Here is a 17,858-nt window from a genome sequence, read left to right on the forward strand (position 1 = left end):
TTGGAGAGGCCACCTAAGACCACTATAGACACACATCATAAAAACAATCTACCAAAAGCACTGGCTGGACCCTATGTACAAGCCACCCCCGCATCAAAATTGATTAAGCACAACTGCCAAGGGGCAATCTACTTCTTACTTGTTGGCATTGCATCCTCGGAGGAGTTTAGAGCTTGGATTTTTCACCGGGTTCAAATCCCGGTCGATGAAAGAGAAGCAGATGACAAACCCTAGAACTGCTCGTTAATGGCACATCAAATTACTCAAAGAGTTACTAGGATTCATGTGAAGTCTTATACTAGATGGAATATTTACTATCATTGGCAAATGCTTTGCAAGAGGAGTTCCTTTCATCGCTTTAACACCTAGTCACACCCACATCAAGCCATGTCCACGAGGGCGTGGTGTCCGGTATAAATCACAGAGTTGCCAATCGTAGAGTATGTGTTTTGAACCTTATAAAAAATATCGATTGAATTGTAATCATGGCCTCAAGATACAAATAATTTTGTACTCCAATCTAATCCAAGTAGATTTCTCTTTAGGAACAATCAACCCAAGCATGCAAAATGATATGCGGGCCAGCACAACCCAAGCCCTGTAAAACCGAGAGCATATTTATCGTCCAGGCCCAATCCAGGCCCACCAAGTTGTCTCGCTTGGAAAGCAAGAAAGAAGGTCACCGGAAAAGGCCCCTTCCACGGAGCTCTCTCATCCTCTCCTCCCATCGCCGCTTCCGCAAAACCCCGAGAAAACCCTCGCGCCGCCTACCATGCGCCGCCTACTCCGGCCGGCGAGAGCGGCGGCCACCGTGGCCGCCGCGGGCGCGGTAGCGGTGTCGCTCGCCGACGTCGCGTACGCGGACGGCGTCTTCTCCTTCCGCCGCCAGCCCGCCGGTCCTCCCCCTCCTCCTCCCCCTCCGGCAGCTCCCCCCGCCCCGAATGCCGCCCCCGCCGACGACTCCTTCGGGTTCAGCGGCGGGTTCGACGCCGCGGAGCTGCAGCGCGGGGCCGACGCGCTGCGCAAGATCAACGCCTCGCCGTACGCCAAGCTGGTACGCAAGCTGCTCGCGCAATTGCCCTAACCGGCAGGAAGTACCGCCCGTTCTGACTTCTGACGCCCTTGTTCTTGTTGGTTCTGGCTCCAGCTGTTTCAGCTCATGGGGAAGCAGGAGGAGTCGCGCATGGCCGAGATGGAGGCCGAGAGGGCCCAGTACGAAGTCTACCAGAAGCACCAGGACATTGTGCGTGGTTTGCGAATTTTCTTCCCCTCCTTTATTTTGAGCGATTAGTGTTCGGTATTGTAGTAGGCACTTGCCCGATGCCAGGAGCTTGTCTGTTCACGCAATTCCAATGCTATACTACTGGAATCTAAGTCCCTATGTTGAACTTTCTCTTCCTAGAATTTTTAGTTCGCCGGTTCCTCTGGAATGAAGAGCATCGGACTTGTTAACCAGTGACCCGCTTAAGAAAGCAGGGCCGTTGCCACTCTCGCCTGAAACATTCTAGGGTCTAATTCATAATGTATCACACACCACCTCCTTCATCTTTGTGAATAAGCAAGGATGAACTTCGTGTCATTCAATAACTGGAACTTCTGTGTTACGCGAGACAATACTTCTATATATGCGTCTGGCTGCGATGAGGCGTTGAGCTGTCGAGTTACATTTCTGCTGCCAATCCGCTCAGAATTGTGTGTTGATCTTTATCTGATGTACAGGAGAGGAATAGGAAATTTGGTGAAGACTACAGAGAGAATCTGAAACAGCAACTGCAAGTCGAGGCACAAAGGTTGCGCTACGAGGATGAGTTAGCTAGGAAAAGAAAGCAGGTACTGACGCTTCCCCTTCTGGCTATCTTTGTTAATGCTTATGTCTGTGTTTTTGCTGGTGCTCTTCCCTGTGGTGTCTTGGGTTTATAGGTAGAACGGCAACATATGATTTAATCAAGTGCCTCTTGACAGGAAGAGCGTGAAGTTCTAAGGCGGCAGGACGCTGAACTTGTGAAGATGCAACAGATTGCTGCCGAAAAAAGAGAACGAGCCAGGCGTGAAACAGAACAGAAGATTTTAGCTGAGCAGCTGCAGGCCGAGAGAGAAAAGGCTGAAATTGTGCGCAAGACAATCCATGCCAATGCTATGTCGGACGCCGAAGCTGTTGCTCTTGAAAAAAAGCTGACAGAAGAATACGAGAAAAAAATGCTTTTGGAATACATGAATGGCGAAAAAGAGAAGTGGCTTGCTGCAATAAACACAACCTTTTCACATATAGAAGGTTTTGATGATCTTGCTATTAACATTTTTTGTGAATTTACTCATCCAGCCTTGTTATCCTGCTTAGATATTTTCATTTGCACATTTGAAAGTCACATCACTATTTTGGGCAATCGTGCTATTTTCAATCATTTGATCAGCATCCATGTGTTGAGTGTTTCTTGTACTTTAAATAAATAAGACTCATTGACTTAACGTCTTGTTTCTACATTACACCATTCCATCTCTTTCTAGTCTCACCACAAAAACCACAAAATAGGTAGGTTGTTCCAGCTGTGACCTCCTGCCCCTCCCTGTTGGTACTTATTGAGTGCATGCAACAATTTGAAAATGTTATTACATGACACATACTTTTACAAATAAAAGTTAGCACTTTTCCTCTCTTATGTGTGCTTTAGATTTCATATATGGATTTGGCTTTCTGGTTCTAATTAGATTCCTACTTAAGATTTCCAATTTTGCAGTTCTTTTGATACTACTTTCTCATGTGCAAGTGCAGGTGGGTTAAGAACATTATTGACGGATAGGAGTAAACTAGTAATGGGTGTTGCAGGAGTCACTGCATTGGCGGCTGGAGTTTATACTACTAGGTTTGTCTGGATATCATATCATTTTCGTTGTAAAAAAAACAATGATATAGACATGTGATGGTTTCATTTGATTTTTATTCAGGGAAGGAGCCAGGGTTACATGGGGTTATGTCAATAGAATTTTGGGTCAGCCTTCACTGATTCGTGAATCTTCAATGCGAAAGTTCCCATTGCCAGGACTTAAAGCTATTAAATCTAGCTCGGCATCTCTGTCGGAAGGGGCAGGCTTTGAGAATGTTATTCTTCACCCTGCGCTCAAACGGAGGATTGAACATCTTGCACGGGCAACTGCAAATACAAAATCTCATGATGCACCATTCCGCAATATGTTGTTCTATGGACATCCTGGAACTGGCAAAACTTTAGTAGCCAAGGAGATGGCTCGCAAATCTGTAAGTTTTCAATACATTTAAGTTCTACATCACACTATCAATTAGGATTCATTTGCAATCAACCTTGTTTGTTGGTGGGACAGTTAGTAATTCAAAAACCAGTCTACAGTGTGTAACTTTTGTAAATTTATCTATGATGTTTATTTCACTGATGAAAAATTTCCCCATCCATTACAGCTTATTTGTTCTGAATACATGCTATTGAATACTATGTATGCAACTACACTTTCATTTTCCTATTGAATTTCTAAGGCTGAGTAATATTGATGAAGTCCCAGGAGCTATTAATTTATTTTACTACGGGGATAATTTTGTTTTCGAAAAGAGATCGGTGGGAATTCCATTTCACACTGAAGATGTTTTAAGCATGAAAAGTTTTCCCTGTATCCCCTAATACTCACACTGTCGTGTACTTCATCACAGGGACTTGATTATGCAATGATGACAGGAGGAGATGTTGTACCCTTAGGATCAGTGGCTGTCACGAAAATCCATGAAATCTTTGATTGGTCTAAGAAGTCCCGAAAAGGGATGCTTCTTTTCATTGACGAGGCTGATGCATTCTTGTGCGAGTAAGTTTACAACTCAATCAATTTTTACTTTTATAACTACAAGTTAATTTTAATATGAATGTAATTATATAGATAAGCTGATATTGAGTAATTTTTGTCGGCCTCAAGCTTTTAATGAAGTAATTTTGTGCACAAAAGCGAATTCAAACTCTTCTTACCAGGTTTTTAGTTACTGAATCTAAACAAAGCATATTTTTTGGTACGTACAGTTAGGACCAAATAGCACCTTTCAACTGGAAATTTATTCACCTCATTTGGTAGGGGTGCAGTAACATAGATACATCAAGTTTTGTCTATCTATCCCAGTTAATCTATTTGTTCATTTTCCTTTCAATTTACTAGGCGTAACAGTACACAGATGAGTGAAGCTCAGCGGAGTGCTCTCAATGCGCTGTTGTTTCGAACGGGTGACCAATCAAGGGATATCGTTCTTGTCCTTGCAACAAACCGTCCAGGTGATCTTGATGCTGCTATTACTGACCGCATGGATGAGGTTATCGAGTTTCCCCTACCTGGGGAAGAGGAACGGTTTAAGTTGCTCAAGTTATACTTGAAAACCTATATGTTTAAGGAAGATGCCAAGCGTTCTTCTTGGCGTTCACTCCTGAAGAAGCAGCCACAGAAGATACAGGTAAAGGACATAACTGATGATCTACTCAGGGACGCTGCCCGCAAGATTGATGGCTTCTCTGGAAGAGAGATTACTAAGCTGATGGCCAGTGTGCAGGCTGCTGTCTACGGCAGTCCTGACTGTATATTGAATCCCCAGTTGTTTAACGAGGTTGTCGGATACAAGGTCGCTGAGCATCATCAGCGCATGAAGCTTGCTTCGGAGGCTGCAACTTGAGCAGTGTTGTAGATTTTATCTGAAAGTCGCATGAACTCGGAATGATGAGGTATGGTCCTGAGATATACAATCGCCTCACACTTGCTCTGTTAGCAGCTGGTATTTTGGTTCAAACTGGAGACAGAAAAATCCTGTATGTCACAGGTTTGTTCTGTCAATTTTGTTCGATGTGCTTGCCTGAGGTGAACTTAGATCGACTTGTCCTTCAGACCTTCTAACAGGTCAATAGTAGGCCGAAGAGCTTTTTCCAAAAACAGTTGTTCAGCCGCTCATATCGTATCCTCATTGTTCAGCTAGCCTTGGCAATAAAATCTGTACGCTTGTTTGTGCTACTCCCTCTGAGTAAGTGTCGCTGATTTAGTATAACCGGGAGGGAATACTAGTTATTACAGATGATATATGGGTGCTAATGGTTAAAACTTGGATGAGCAGTTGACCTGCCAGATTGTTTATTGTTTTAGTAACATCTATGTCTCGCATGTATTTTCCGTTTTCTTATCTGGAATCATCTTATTTCGAAGGTGTCTACAATGCAATTGTCTCTTTCATCTTTTTATTTTGTAATACTTGTGTTTGAAATGGTGTACTATTAACTTGATAGCTGTATGTAACTGGGAAGAAATTCAAAGCTACGGAGACGAGAACAGGACACAACAGTGCCACCAGAGTCTGGTCCCATAGTATCAATGATGACCATATAAATGATGTAGTTTCCGTTTCCAGTCTCATCTTCACATGTTTAGGCAGGTACATACTATTGTTCTCGTCTAGCGTAGCATACTATTGTTCCGTAATTCTCATTTGCAACCATCAAAGCCGAACTATAGCCAAGTACAGAGCGCCTGTAGATCTAGGGGTCGTATTTAAGTTTGAGCAGGTCGTTGTCATGGCGCAAGGCAAAATCTTCCGACGGTATCATCAAAATTCAAGATCCAGAGTGATGTTTTAGACACCGCGTCAAACATTTGTGCAATAATTCAGTTCGTGATCAATCATTTTCCCTTGTGAAAGACACTCGAAAACATGAGATAATCTCTGGTTAGAAGGACACTGGGGAGATGGGAACAGAAGTACTTACCTAGATGCATCATCATGCTGGTGAGTGGTGACCACAAAAGAAAACAAAGAAGGAGATGAAATGTCATTACCGGAAGAAAACGCAGACCAAATGCAAAGCTAGAGATGGCTGTAACGCAAGGAAGGAAGGCTTTGAAATTGAGTTGCCGACAATGCACATATCATGATTCACATTGAGCTGCCATCCACCCAAGACCAAGACACAACACTCAAACCAACAACAGGTCTTTCTTTCTTCTCTCTTTGATCAGCGTCTGACACACACACAGTCCACTCTCACATGCGCCTGCCTTCTGGCCAAAGTCCAACAACTTGACACCACCACCACCACCGGAAATCAGGGAGGGAGAGAGAGAGAGGGAAAAAAATAGTGCTACAGAGCTTTGGCAGAAGGTCATGGAAGGAAGCAGCAGCTGGTGAAACAAAATCGCTGTCCCAACAAAGCTGCGAGAAACACTTAAGAAAGTGGGTTACGAGGAGATGAGGCCCACCCAATCAAGTCAGAAAGCTCGCACAGAAGAAGCTTAAGAAGGCAGGAGCAAACCCTCCCTCCTAATCGTACTTTTGCACACCAAATGACAAAGCCCCATGCCTAAGTACATCCCCAGCTGAGGGTCCCAACGCATGCACAATGCACAGCACTGCCAAAGGGAATCCAACAAGCCCGAAAGGCGAGGTCAAAAAAGCGAGGAGTGCCCCCAGGCCAAGGAGAGTGGCATTGGCATTGGCAGCATGGCATTGCCTCAAGAAATGCCTCTGCGGGGCACAAGCCTGCAACTGCATACATACACACAGGCACGGGCACGCATGCACTCCCTAGCATGGAGAGAGAGAAAAGGCACTACAATGCAGAACTAAGCAGGAAGAAGAGTTTGGCTGTTGACCAAGCTAAGCTGCTAACCTAATCATCATGTTATTATCAAGGAGAGCAATGTGCAATGAGGAAGAAGGGCATGCATGCCTCCTCGGATTACTGGTCTCTGCTCCAACCCTAATTACCTGCCGACGCGCGCGCGAGTTAACACTTAACAACAAGGAGGTCACTGGAATTACATGGGAGAACAACAAAAAAAGAGGCTAGTAGAAGAAGAAAGGCTAATGGCTAATGCATCCTCATCCTCTCACTCTCGCAATGTGCTGCTCGCTCATGGATCATGCTGCTGCTGATGGTGGTGGTGGTTGTGCTGCGGCTGCGCTGGGTGCGGGTGGTGGTGCTGGTGGTGTGGAGGAGGAGGAGGGTCGTGGTGGTGGTGGTGAGGCTGCGGCGGCAAAGGCTGCGAGGGCGTGGTGGGCGGGGTCTTGGCGAGGTGCTTGTTGTTGTGCATCCACACCTTGAGCACCCGGCGCGGCACGCCGACCTGCGCGCAGAAGGCGTCCACGGCCCCGCCGTCGGGCTTCTGGACGCGCCACCCCACGCGGTGCGCGAAGTCCAGCATGCGCTCCTTCTGCTCCGGCGTGAACTTGGTGCGGAACCGCTTCTTGCCCGGCGCCGGCGGCGCGGAGGCCGACCCGCCCGCACCGACGGCCGCCTGCGGGTAGGGCGGAGGGGGCGGCGGCGGGGGCGGGTGCGGGCGCAGCTCCTCGCTGGACGACTCGGCCAGCGCGGCGGGGGCCGACTTCGGGGAGGCCGGTACGTGCGCGGACATCGGGGACGTGAGCGGGGCGACGTGCTGGCGCGGCTTGTGCATGTGCGGCGGGGCGAGGAGCAGCGGCATGGGCCGGGAGCTGGGGGCCGCCGCCGCGGCGGAGGGGGAGACGACGGCGGATGCGGGCGACGGCGTGGGCGAGGCGACCAGCACCGGCTCGCGGCGGTGGAAGCTGCGGTGGCAGCCGCACGCGGCGCAGAGCAGCGCGGCGGCCGGGGACTCGCCCTGGGACGGCATGAACTCGCCGCAGCCGTCGAGCACGTGCGCGCCCATCCGCGCGGCGTGGTTCCGCAGGCACTCCCTGTACCTCCACGGCAGCGGCTCCGGCGCGGCCGGCGGACCCGTGGCGGCAGCGTGCTCCCTTGCCGCACCACCTGTGGCGAGGGCTAGCGCAGGCGCCTGGGGAGGCGTGGCGCCGGTGCCAGCAGCAGGAAGAACGCCGTTTCTTGCCGGTTCTTGATGACGCTGCTGCTGGTGAGGATGGTGGTGCTGCTGCTGATGCTGGCGCTCGGGCTCCCGTGGCGGTGGCGCCTCCACCGTCCTGCCCCGCTCCCGCTCCACCATCCTCCGGTGGGCGTGCTGCTGGAGCGGGTGGAGGTGCGCAGGGGGCGAGAGGAAGCCGGGCGGCGGCGAGGAGACGAGGGAGGAGTTGGGAGGCAGGAGGGGCCTGGAGAAGGCGGCCATGTCCGCCAAGGAGCTGGGGGACGGCGCAGCAGCAGCAGCAGACGGGGCAAGAACCTGCTGGGATCCATGCAGGTGCTGCTGCTGCGGCGCGCCCATGGCCGGCGCCGGTGCCGTTGCGAAGTGGTGATGGTGATGATGTTGACGGCTTCTCATCTCGCCCTCCCGCTCCTCCTCCATGTCATCCTCATCTTCCTCCTCGTCCTCGTCCTCTTCCTCCTCCTCCAGGTCCTCTTCGTCCTCCTCCACATGCGACGATCTCTTGTACTCCATGGTGGTGGCTGCTCCGGCGGGCCGGAGGGAGCTCGTGCGTGCGTGTGTGCGCCGGCCGGGCGGTGCGATTAGGACGTTTTTGGTGGGGCGGTGGGGTTGTTGGGCTGAGTTTCAAAGCTGTAAACTTATAGTTGTAGCTAGGTTTTGTGGTGGTAGAGAGGTAGGGAGTGTTGGCCTCAAGGGGGAAAGATGCAAGGAGGAGCTCTGCTAAGCTTGCCTAGCAACGGAAGCAAGGATGGTTAGTGAGTGATGTTAAGCGCCCAGATGTGTCATGAAGCGCAGAAACCACATGGCATCCATAAAGTGGGGAATGTCTCCTTGGGAGGGAGAGAGCTAGGTCTATCTATGTAGGCCGTCTCGTCTCATCTATCCATCGATCTGAAAAGAGGAGGTGACGGGAGAGAGAGAGAGAGAGAGCGGTAGTAGCTGGAAGGGAGTGGAGGTGGAGGGAGTGGGGTTTGAAGGAGTCTACTGGTAGTGGTGGTAGTAGCTGGTACTGAAGGTGATTTGAGGTAGATAGACAGGGAGAGTGAGAGAGGGGTGTGGTGTGGAAGAAGAGAGCCCACCGACAGGGCCACCGCGCGTCCTCGACCGGCTCCTCCGTTCCGCCATTGTTGCCGTTTCTGTTTCCATCGATCGTGCCCTAGCTTCCTTAACTGCGCCCGCGCCGCTCCAATTCTCTCGCTGCCTCCCTCTGCACTGACCTAACTCACGCACACCGCAATAACTCCGCGCCGTGGACGTATTTGCGCTCCGTTTGCGCTGTGTTTGCGTCGCCACCATTGACCACAAGTACGCCCATGTCTCCCCATCTCCTCACCGTCGATATTTATTTAAGCGTGTACCTCTCGCGCTGTGCCCCTCTGCATTTACGATCGTCCCCGTACCAAATCGAGTTGTATGTACCGTCAAGCCATCTCCACTGATGCTTTCCGGTCATCAAAAATAACCGCGTGCATTCGTAATAACCGTGCGAAAATGATTGTCCAGCCACGACTATCCATTTGCGTCTAGGGATGCCTCTAGCTGTTCGACACATTATGTCTAACGATGCGGGTTAGGGTTTATTTTCATAAAAAAGTGTGCAATATATAAAATAATTTAGCCATACAAAATAACGAAAATAGAGTGTCTCAATACTTTATTATTACAACCAAATAAATGCAAAAGTCTACATGCATCAAGCATTAAAATACATAGAGGGTAGTCCATGTCAGAGACTTCAAATTCATATTAGCAACTCCTCCCAGGTACATGCCCAGGGTATGGCTCAATCAACTCACTTTGAAAGTGTCATTTGTGTTCATTGCGGCCATCAGGACACTCTGTTTCGATGATCATGTTGTGCATGATGGTACAACATGTCATCACCTCATGCATGGTCTGAAGAGATCATGTTCTAGCTAGGTGATGGATAATAGCCCACCGAGTTTGGAGCACACCAAATGCCCGTTCCACATCTTCCTACAAGCCTCTTGCACATTGGCAAACCTCTTATCTTTTTCTATTTGAGGATTATGGTCTGTCTTCACTGGTGTCGTCAAGTCAGGATAAATGTCATCAACAAGATAATATTGCTTCTCATATGCATTTTCATTGATCTCATAGCTCATCTTAGGAGCAGTGCCTTTCCATAAGATGGTTGAACCCCAGAAAGCAGTTGAGCACATTGATGTCATTGTGGGAACCGACCATGTTAAAGAAAGAGTGTCAAATCCACAAAACTTGCGATGGCACTGGCTCAAGAATAATAGTGCATCCCTCGGCATGGTCGTTTTACCGACAATGCCATGCAAATGGACAATTGTTCCACTGCCAATGCATGCAATTGATCATGCTTAGGAAGGCTCTAGCCGCATTGATCGACAAAACTGTCTAGTGTCCTCAACAGTTGGGGCTCTCAAGTACAGTTCGCCGAACATCCTATTCACGGCTCCTGGTAGACCAGCATTTGCTTGTCATGGTGCTCGTGGAGGATGGAGGCCGCAACAACCATGAGTTGCGACGTCACGTCGGTATTTTCGTCGGAAGAGTTGTCAATGCATTCCATGTGCAGCCTCTCGAGCGACTGCCTGATGTCAATCTGCGAGGCACCAACAGTGCATCAATATGAAGTCAAATTGGCATAGAATGGCCGGAAATGGCATCTGAAAAGTGCATCGGAATCATACCTTTGACCGACTGCCAAGGGCGAATATTATGACTCGCATTTCCAGTATTTACGAAGACTAGTAATACATGTGCCTACATGTATTTTTCCACACCGAGAAGAAAAAAACCTTGGACCGACTACCCCTTAATTCGATAATGGGTTCATCTTTGGAAATCCATGAGGTCAGACTAAGAAGGGCATGGTGCTGTGAAGCAATTTAGCCTAAGTTACCATATCTTGATTTTGCTCAGCTGAACACGACACTTACATGCTAGCTTTTTTATCAGCAAAGAGAATATATTAATATTAGGAAGAAAGCAATTACAGATGTGTTCGGTTCGAGAATGAAGAGGAACGGAAGGGAACCGTCCCATTCTTATAGCCCATTCTTGTGTTCGGTTAGGCAAAGGAACATAACCAACTCGTTCGAGGAAAGAGAATATTTCCCACATATGCGGAATGAGCTCATTCCACCAAATCGGCCGGACTTGGGGGAACGGCTGACTAACGAGAACAATTAGCGATAGAAAGTGGGAGACTCGTGAGCAACGAGCGCGGTGGCCAAGGACCCGGCGGCTCCGTCAGGCACGATCGGCGGCGGCCGGGCACACGCGGCCACGACCGGGCATGAGCGTGCAGCGGCCAGGGACCAGGCGTGCGGCCAGGCACGCTCGGCGGCGAGCAGGCATGAGCTCGCGGCTACGGCCGGGCACACGCGGTGCCAGGCCAGGCACGAGCGCGCGGCTGCAGCAGGGCACACGCGGCGCTGGGCATGAACGAGCGTGCGGCGGCCAAGAATTCGATTGCGCGGCCAGGCACAATTTTGCGTGTGATTTTGAACGATTCTGGCTCTAATTTATCTCCATTAATCATGATTTAGAGAGAGGGTTAAACTTAGGCTTAAATCAATAAAATATTTAGCAGTTGGAACCGTTCCGTTCCTCTCTTTTTCTAAACCGAACACGGGATCGAAACAAAAAATGAAACCATTTCGCTCCTCGTTTTTTGGCAAATCGAACACGAGTCAATACCATTCCATAACCTTAGAATGGAACCATTCCATTCCGTCCCCTCTAGTTCTAGAACCGAACACACCCTAGATCTATAGCCTCTGCATCATGCTAGCTCCCTACTGCCGAAACTCGGTCGTGGCCCAACAAGTTCTCCACCGTCAATCCGTCATCATTGACAAAAAAAAACACGAACTTACAAGAAGCCTCTCATCTCTTGATTTTTTGTCAAAAAGGACCACCCTCCCCAATTTATTGACAAAAAGGACCACCTGTGAGTAGAATTGACAAAAAGGACCACCTCCTGTGTGGCGGCAGAGCCCCCAAGCGACACGTGGAGATGCCGCCGCAGGAGCCTGCCGCCACAGCCCATGGCGGCACGTCCACCATGATCAATGAATAGTGTCCTGATCAATGAACAGTGCACGTTAGCTACAAAATTTATTGAATTTGTCTTTTTTGCTGAGCCCAAAATACAATGTATTTTACAGTGAATTTTTGCACGATTGTAGTGCATAGAGTTAGCTACATGTAGGTATTTTTTTTTCAAATTTTTTGAGACGTTAAAAAAAATCAAAACGGGCTACTATTCATAGATCAGGACAATGTGGACATGCCGCCCCTGGCTGTGGCGGCAGGCTCCTGCCGCCGGTCGGTGTGGCGGCATCCTCCACGTGTCGCCTGGGGGCTCTGCCGCCACACATGAGGTGGTCTTTTTTGTTAATTCTACTCATAGATGGTCCTTTTTGTCAATGAATTGGGGAGGGTGGTCCTTTTTGACAAAAATTCTCATCTCTTCGGCCCTTTACTTCGACTCACACTTCAAAACTAAAAATTGACACACAAAACCGGTATAGACGTGAGTTTGTGGAAAACATCCAAACTCTTCAATTGAGTTTCGGGTTTATTTTGAGCGGTGAATATCCGCTTACTGACGGGTGACGACAGTAGCCGGATGATCGTAGCCAAAACCTATGTTCGGAAGTACCAGCGTCTTGAAGGCGAAACAGCTCGACATACGTACTTCTCCATACGTACAGTAGGAATGCTGGTCCGTACGTACCGATCTACGATACTTGTCTCCCAGCTAGGAGCTACCCCGTGAAAGTAATTATTAACGGGACCGAAAAAATATCTTCGTAGCGTACGCGACCGATCCTGCGTTAAATTTGCGTCGCAAACTCTGTACTGAAGGTGCACGGATGGACAGAGCGTGCAGGTAGGGGCATGAAACTATTTCCGACCGGGCAGTAGGGGCTGCTAGCTGCAAGAGTACGTACGTAGCTACGAGTCGAAACGGTTTGTACTAACTCGCAAAAAAAAAAAAAAACGGATTGTGCTATACCTAGCCAGCTCGATCGAGCCCCAACGAGATCCACTCCAAGACTGGTTCCGTGGCACGGTAGCACGGAGACACCAGCAAAGCTTACAGAATAACTAAATATACCAATATACCATTTAGTTGAAAGCTGAAATTACTTCGCAGAAATAGTTCCTCATGTATACGGCCAGTTTATGATAATGTGCTAAATCTCATGTGCCGTGTTCCATATCTAAGTTCTTTCGGATTTTTTCCATGTCTAAATCGAATTTGTGAAGTACAAACTTTGGTTTAGTAGGAAATGCACGTTGTGCTTTTGGAAGAGTCGAAAATAGGATGTGCAAAGTCAGTGCCGAAATCCACGACAAATCCTTGGTAGAGCTAATTAATGATTTGTGCTCAACCCGATAAACGGACAAATAGGTGGTATTTCAAAAAAATGTGTAACTTCTCACATAAGTCCCTACTATATTAGAGTTGTATTTTCAAGAAATGGGTGGTCTTTCAACAAATGCGAAACTTCTCACATAAGTCCTTTGCACGTCTTTAATTTGAAAACAACAATAAGATCGAGAAGAGTTTCCAGACAACCCTGTCTTACACCTTGGTGACGACCACAAACTTGGCAATCTTTTTTATTGATGAAAAAACTCCCTTGCTCCCCACACAAAGTTTATCGATTTCAATGATTCAATCTAACAATCTCCTTCTGTATTAATGAAAATCTCCCATCTTTTGCCTTAAAAAAGTATAGTTAGAGTTTTATTCTTTTAGACAGAAAAGTTAGTTCTCCCAGCATTTGCATCCACATGACATGACCATACATTTATTAAAATAAAATGTAGTACCACGGTACCAAAACAACTTAGGAGCATAGTACTAAAATGGATAACAATGACAAACTATTACAAGATGTGACCAAAAAGTCACATGTTTCCACATCAAACGTCCTCAAGAAGGAACTACACACACTTCCTACAACTTCGGTGGCGGGAAGGGGAGCACCCCTTCGTTGTCGATTCGCGATTTAACCGTTCTAACAATTGCCATCGTGCTCACGTAGCATCGAAACGACATCGCCATGCCCATCTCCTTCCATATAAAGTAGTTATAATAATGAATATTGCATGGAGGTCTTTTTGACCAAATAAAACAATAGTAGTAAAAAAGATGTATATATTTTTGCACCTTAATCTATAAGATTACCTAAAGTTACACGGTCGTGGGAAAAAGTCTTTTGCGTCTATTACATGTAGAAACAATATATTGAAATTTATATAGAATTCGCGTGAGTGCTCAACGAGTTCTTTTACAAAAGCCAAGTGTCTCCATCTTCTGAAAAAAAATAGAAATTGATCATCACGTCCCGTTCGGTTCTATATATTTCCCTCCGTTTTTTTGTATAAGAGTTTAAAAGTTCAAATTGGACTCCCAACAAATATTTATATTTAGGCTTGGTGAATAAATAAACCAATAAAAATGGTTGTGTGCATTATTTTGATGGAAATGCCGGGTACCTCCTTCATTTCAAAAGAAAAAAAAAATTAACAGTTAAACTATTGTTTGGCACGAACTCACTTGGGGCGAAACGGTCACCCGAGGGGAGGATTGACAGCCTTGGGAATTACGAACGCCGGGGCGCTATCGAAAACACACAGTCATCAGACTACTCTGATTGGTGTGCCATGGTCTGCCACTACCCCACCGCTCCACAGTCCACACCGATGCTATGGACTCTCGCCCTGACCAGCGACACGATCCGGTGCAATGATGCGAGCTCATTGCCGTCGGTGAAGAACACTGGCTACCGAGTTCGAGTGGTGCACTACGGCGTGCTGCTTAGCAGGATTGCAGGAAGTCGTGAGCTAGGGGTAGCCGGGGAAAAGCGAGAGCAGTGGCTGCTGTTGGCGCGTACGTGCACCAGCTGCTGGTGTCACTCACTCACGCATCGACATCCGTGCTGTGCACAACAGCTGGCTTCCAACGTCTCCGGCGTCTGCTACGGCATACGGACTTGATACGGCTACCTCGGCAGAGAGCCACGACCCACGAGTGAGGGCGGATGTCAAGGACGGTTGCTTGCCAATAGCAGTTCAAATTTTGTATGAGCACACTGTGTTTGAGTTTGCACCCCCCGGAGATATCAATAATGCTGGGCTTACGGGCAAATTTGTTACGGACTGTGCCTACGGACAAACGTGGCAATCGATGGTTCGACTGGTTGAGAAAAACGTGGGGCAACTGCTGAGTCTCTTCCAATCACATGATCCCACCCCGTGTCCGTAAACTGATTCCGTAGATTGATTCCGTAGGTTCTTTGAAAACCGGGTGAATCACACTTCTAGGTTGGTCTTATGGCAATGGAGAAATTATTCTTTCCATATGGTTCATTCCCGTTTCGTGACGGGTCAGAGATAAGGTTCTCACATGATAAATGGCTAGGTAACGCCACACTCCGTGAACAACATCATGGTCTATACTATATTGTGCGTCACAAAAGCGATGCGGCCGCTAAGGTGTTGGAAACCTCCCCACCAAATGTGGCCTTCAGGCGAGATCTCGTTGATCCAAGGCTAGCATCTTGAAACGATTAGCTACAATGTTTGGCTTTGGTCCGTTTGATGCAGGACAAAAACAAGTTTAGATGGAATCTTCACGAGAGCTTTAATTCAGCCAGACGTGTGAGTTGATAATAATAAAAATATTTGGAAGATGAAGATTCCGCTAAAAACTAAGATTTTTACATAGTATTTTCGTCGAGAAGTAATACTCACCAAAGACAACTTTGCATCACGGAATTGACATGTATGTAAAAAAAAGTATGTCTTCTGTCATCACGACAAGACTATTAAGCAATTATATGGTTAGTTATCAAGATAGGTTCTATTTTATACCCACCATGTAGCGTTGCGAATATTTTTGGCAATTCGCTCAATGGCGTGGATCATAGGTTTAAGTTATTTATAACGGCAGGAGCGATTGCAGTAATTTGGTCGCTACATCTTTGTAGAAATGACAAGGTTTTCAATGACAAAGAGTTCTTCTGATGCAGGTTATCTATCGGTGCACAACTATGTTCCATTCATGGTTGTCTCTACAGCGTGTGGAGCATCGCGACTTGTTTACGGATATACTGCACAATCGGTGAGATAATTTTTTTCCAACATGGATTACAGCGTAATCAACGGATTGACCCTCTATCACCAGTGGTGCCTTAGATATCGGTGTTGCAATTTTAAAGCCCCTTTAGTTTTTACTCATTTCTTTGATACGTAGACGATTGTGCATAAGCACATCTCTGTATTAGCTAAGCAAGACTCTCATGTAGTATGTTCTTTTGCTAGTGTCTGTAGTTATCGCTATGTGATCAAGTATATATTTAAATTTATATTAATTTTTAGATTATTTGTACTACTATTATTAATAGATCAGTGAAATCGTTGAAAAAAGAAACTTATATATTCGAAAAAAGAAACTTGTATATCTAGACTATACATATGTCTTCAATAAGGGCTCGCTGCCAAAATCGCTTGCTATGCGCTGGCGTGTATATCTATCTCCAAACTTTGTGAGGTATACCCGGTCATGGGAACGGGTGCATATGATGTGTTGAAACCGGAAATTTTTCCAAGATGGTTGTGGAAGCTTATTTTGTTTGGATGCAGTTAACTTACATCGTTATATCTAATTCACTTGCTTAGTAGATGGACTGAGTTCGCAGAAGCAAGACATGTCTTCGGGCGTACAACCAAAACATGCATGCTCTCCAAATACTGACTTGCACACATCTAATTTATATCTCTAGCATTGTTAGGGGGTGTGCGTCACAAGAATAGACACTTCTCCTAACTGATCGCAAACTTCCCTATCTCCCAAAAGATGCAATGATTTCTTCACCTGCATATATACGTGGATGGATCCGTATAATATGTGGTCTAGCGGTAGATGTGAGGTTCTTCATTCTGCTGCATATGCAAAGTATTCATGATTTGTTGCGAGGGATCGGCCGGTTATAAAGATTTACACAAATGTCTTCCTCAACATTGGCACTGAAATGCACTTGCCTTCGTTGACTCCAAAGATCAATAAACTGGGCAATGTGCCCAACAAGAAATATGCGGACATGTTGATTTTAACTACCCATGCGTTGTTATTTAGAACTTGCTTAACCCTCCATTCTTTTCCTCTTGGAAACATCTACCTATCATTTCTTCATAGTGCCTCTACCGTTACTATGGGCGGTCGGGAAATGACTCCTTTTGATAGGCATCAAGGCTAAATGATAGGAAGCCGAAAGATATCAGCCCCCTCATCTATGAGGTATCCAAAAGGGGAAAAATGGGGTCTCAATAATGCATGGATCGCCAAAATCAACATACCCACGGATTTCTTGATGGGGCACATTGCCCAATATATTGACTTTTAGAGTCAACTAAAGGAAGTGCATCTCAATGCCCATGTTGCCGATGACATTGTTGGGACCTCTCCACCAGTGGCCAGTATATAGCTAAGTACACCTACAAGGCTTAATTCTTCGGTGCTACAACAAAAAAAATACTAGATCACTAGTTTGGAACATCTGGAACACTCTCAAAGCAAAGTTTTTTTGGACGACCGATCGTCTGGAGCGAAAGGTTTGCAAATTGCCGTGCGTGCCCATTTTGCAAGAGAGTGCCAGAATGGGTTACACACCTATTCGCCTGTTGATGCTTCACCATAAGATTTTGGGGCCTCATCAAGGTTTTGGCCACTCTGGCGTTGCTCAATGGCCAAATCAATCGGTCCACTCTTGATGGTCTAACATGACGAAATAAAAAAATCTTTGGCTTGTCTTACCCTCCTCGCTTCTTAGGAAATTTGGAATATGAGCGCAATACACACGTCTAACAACAAACATATATCTACTTTAGCACTCCAAGCGAAGATAAAATTGACGCAAATGTTTGGGTTCTTGCAGGTGCACATCGTTTGAGTGATTTAATACTGGGAGAGCACTCCCATATGCAATCTTGCTTTTTTTTTTCTT

General features: G+C 46.9%; 2 protein-coding genes across 2 annotated transcripts; one reads left to right on the top strand and one right to left on the bottom strand.

Moving 5' to 3' along the window:
• The first annotated feature begins 712 nt into the window (after positions 1 to 712).
• LOC127306495 (uncharacterized) lies at positions 713 to 5,203 on the top strand. The gene is made up of 8 exons (XM_051337131.2): positions 713 to 1,054; positions 1,148 to 1,243; positions 1,720 to 1,830; positions 1,963 to 2,272; positions 2,771 to 2,861; positions 2,944 to 3,253; positions 3,677 to 3,825; positions 4,168 to 5,203. The coding sequence occupies exons 1-8, from the start codon at positions 773 to 775 to the stop codon at positions 4,670 to 4,672; spliced, it is 1,854 nt and encodes a 617-aa protein (XP_051193091.1). The 5' UTR covers positions 713 to 772; the 3' UTR covers positions 4,673 to 5,203.
• A 1,443-nt stretch (positions 5,204 to 6,646) lies between these two features.
• Positions 6,647 to 8,836, bottom strand: LOC127306496 (zinc-finger homeodomain protein 7-like). The gene has a single exon (XM_051337133.2). It carries the CDS (start codon positions 8,347 to 8,349, stop codon positions 6,895 to 6,897), a length of 1,455 nt encoding a protein of 484 aa, XP_051193093.1. The 5' UTR covers positions 8,350 to 8,836; the 3' UTR covers positions 6,647 to 6,894.
• Between the last annotated feature and the right edge of the window lie 9,022 nt (positions 8,837 to 17,858).

This window comes from Lolium perenne, chromosome 6 (genome assembly GCF_019359855.2).
Source record: "Lolium perenne isolate Kyuss_39 chromosome 6, Kyuss_2.0, whole genome shotgun sequence".
Lineage (NCBI taxonomy): Eukaryota > Viridiplantae > Streptophyta > Magnoliopsida > Poales > Poaceae > Lolium > Lolium perenne.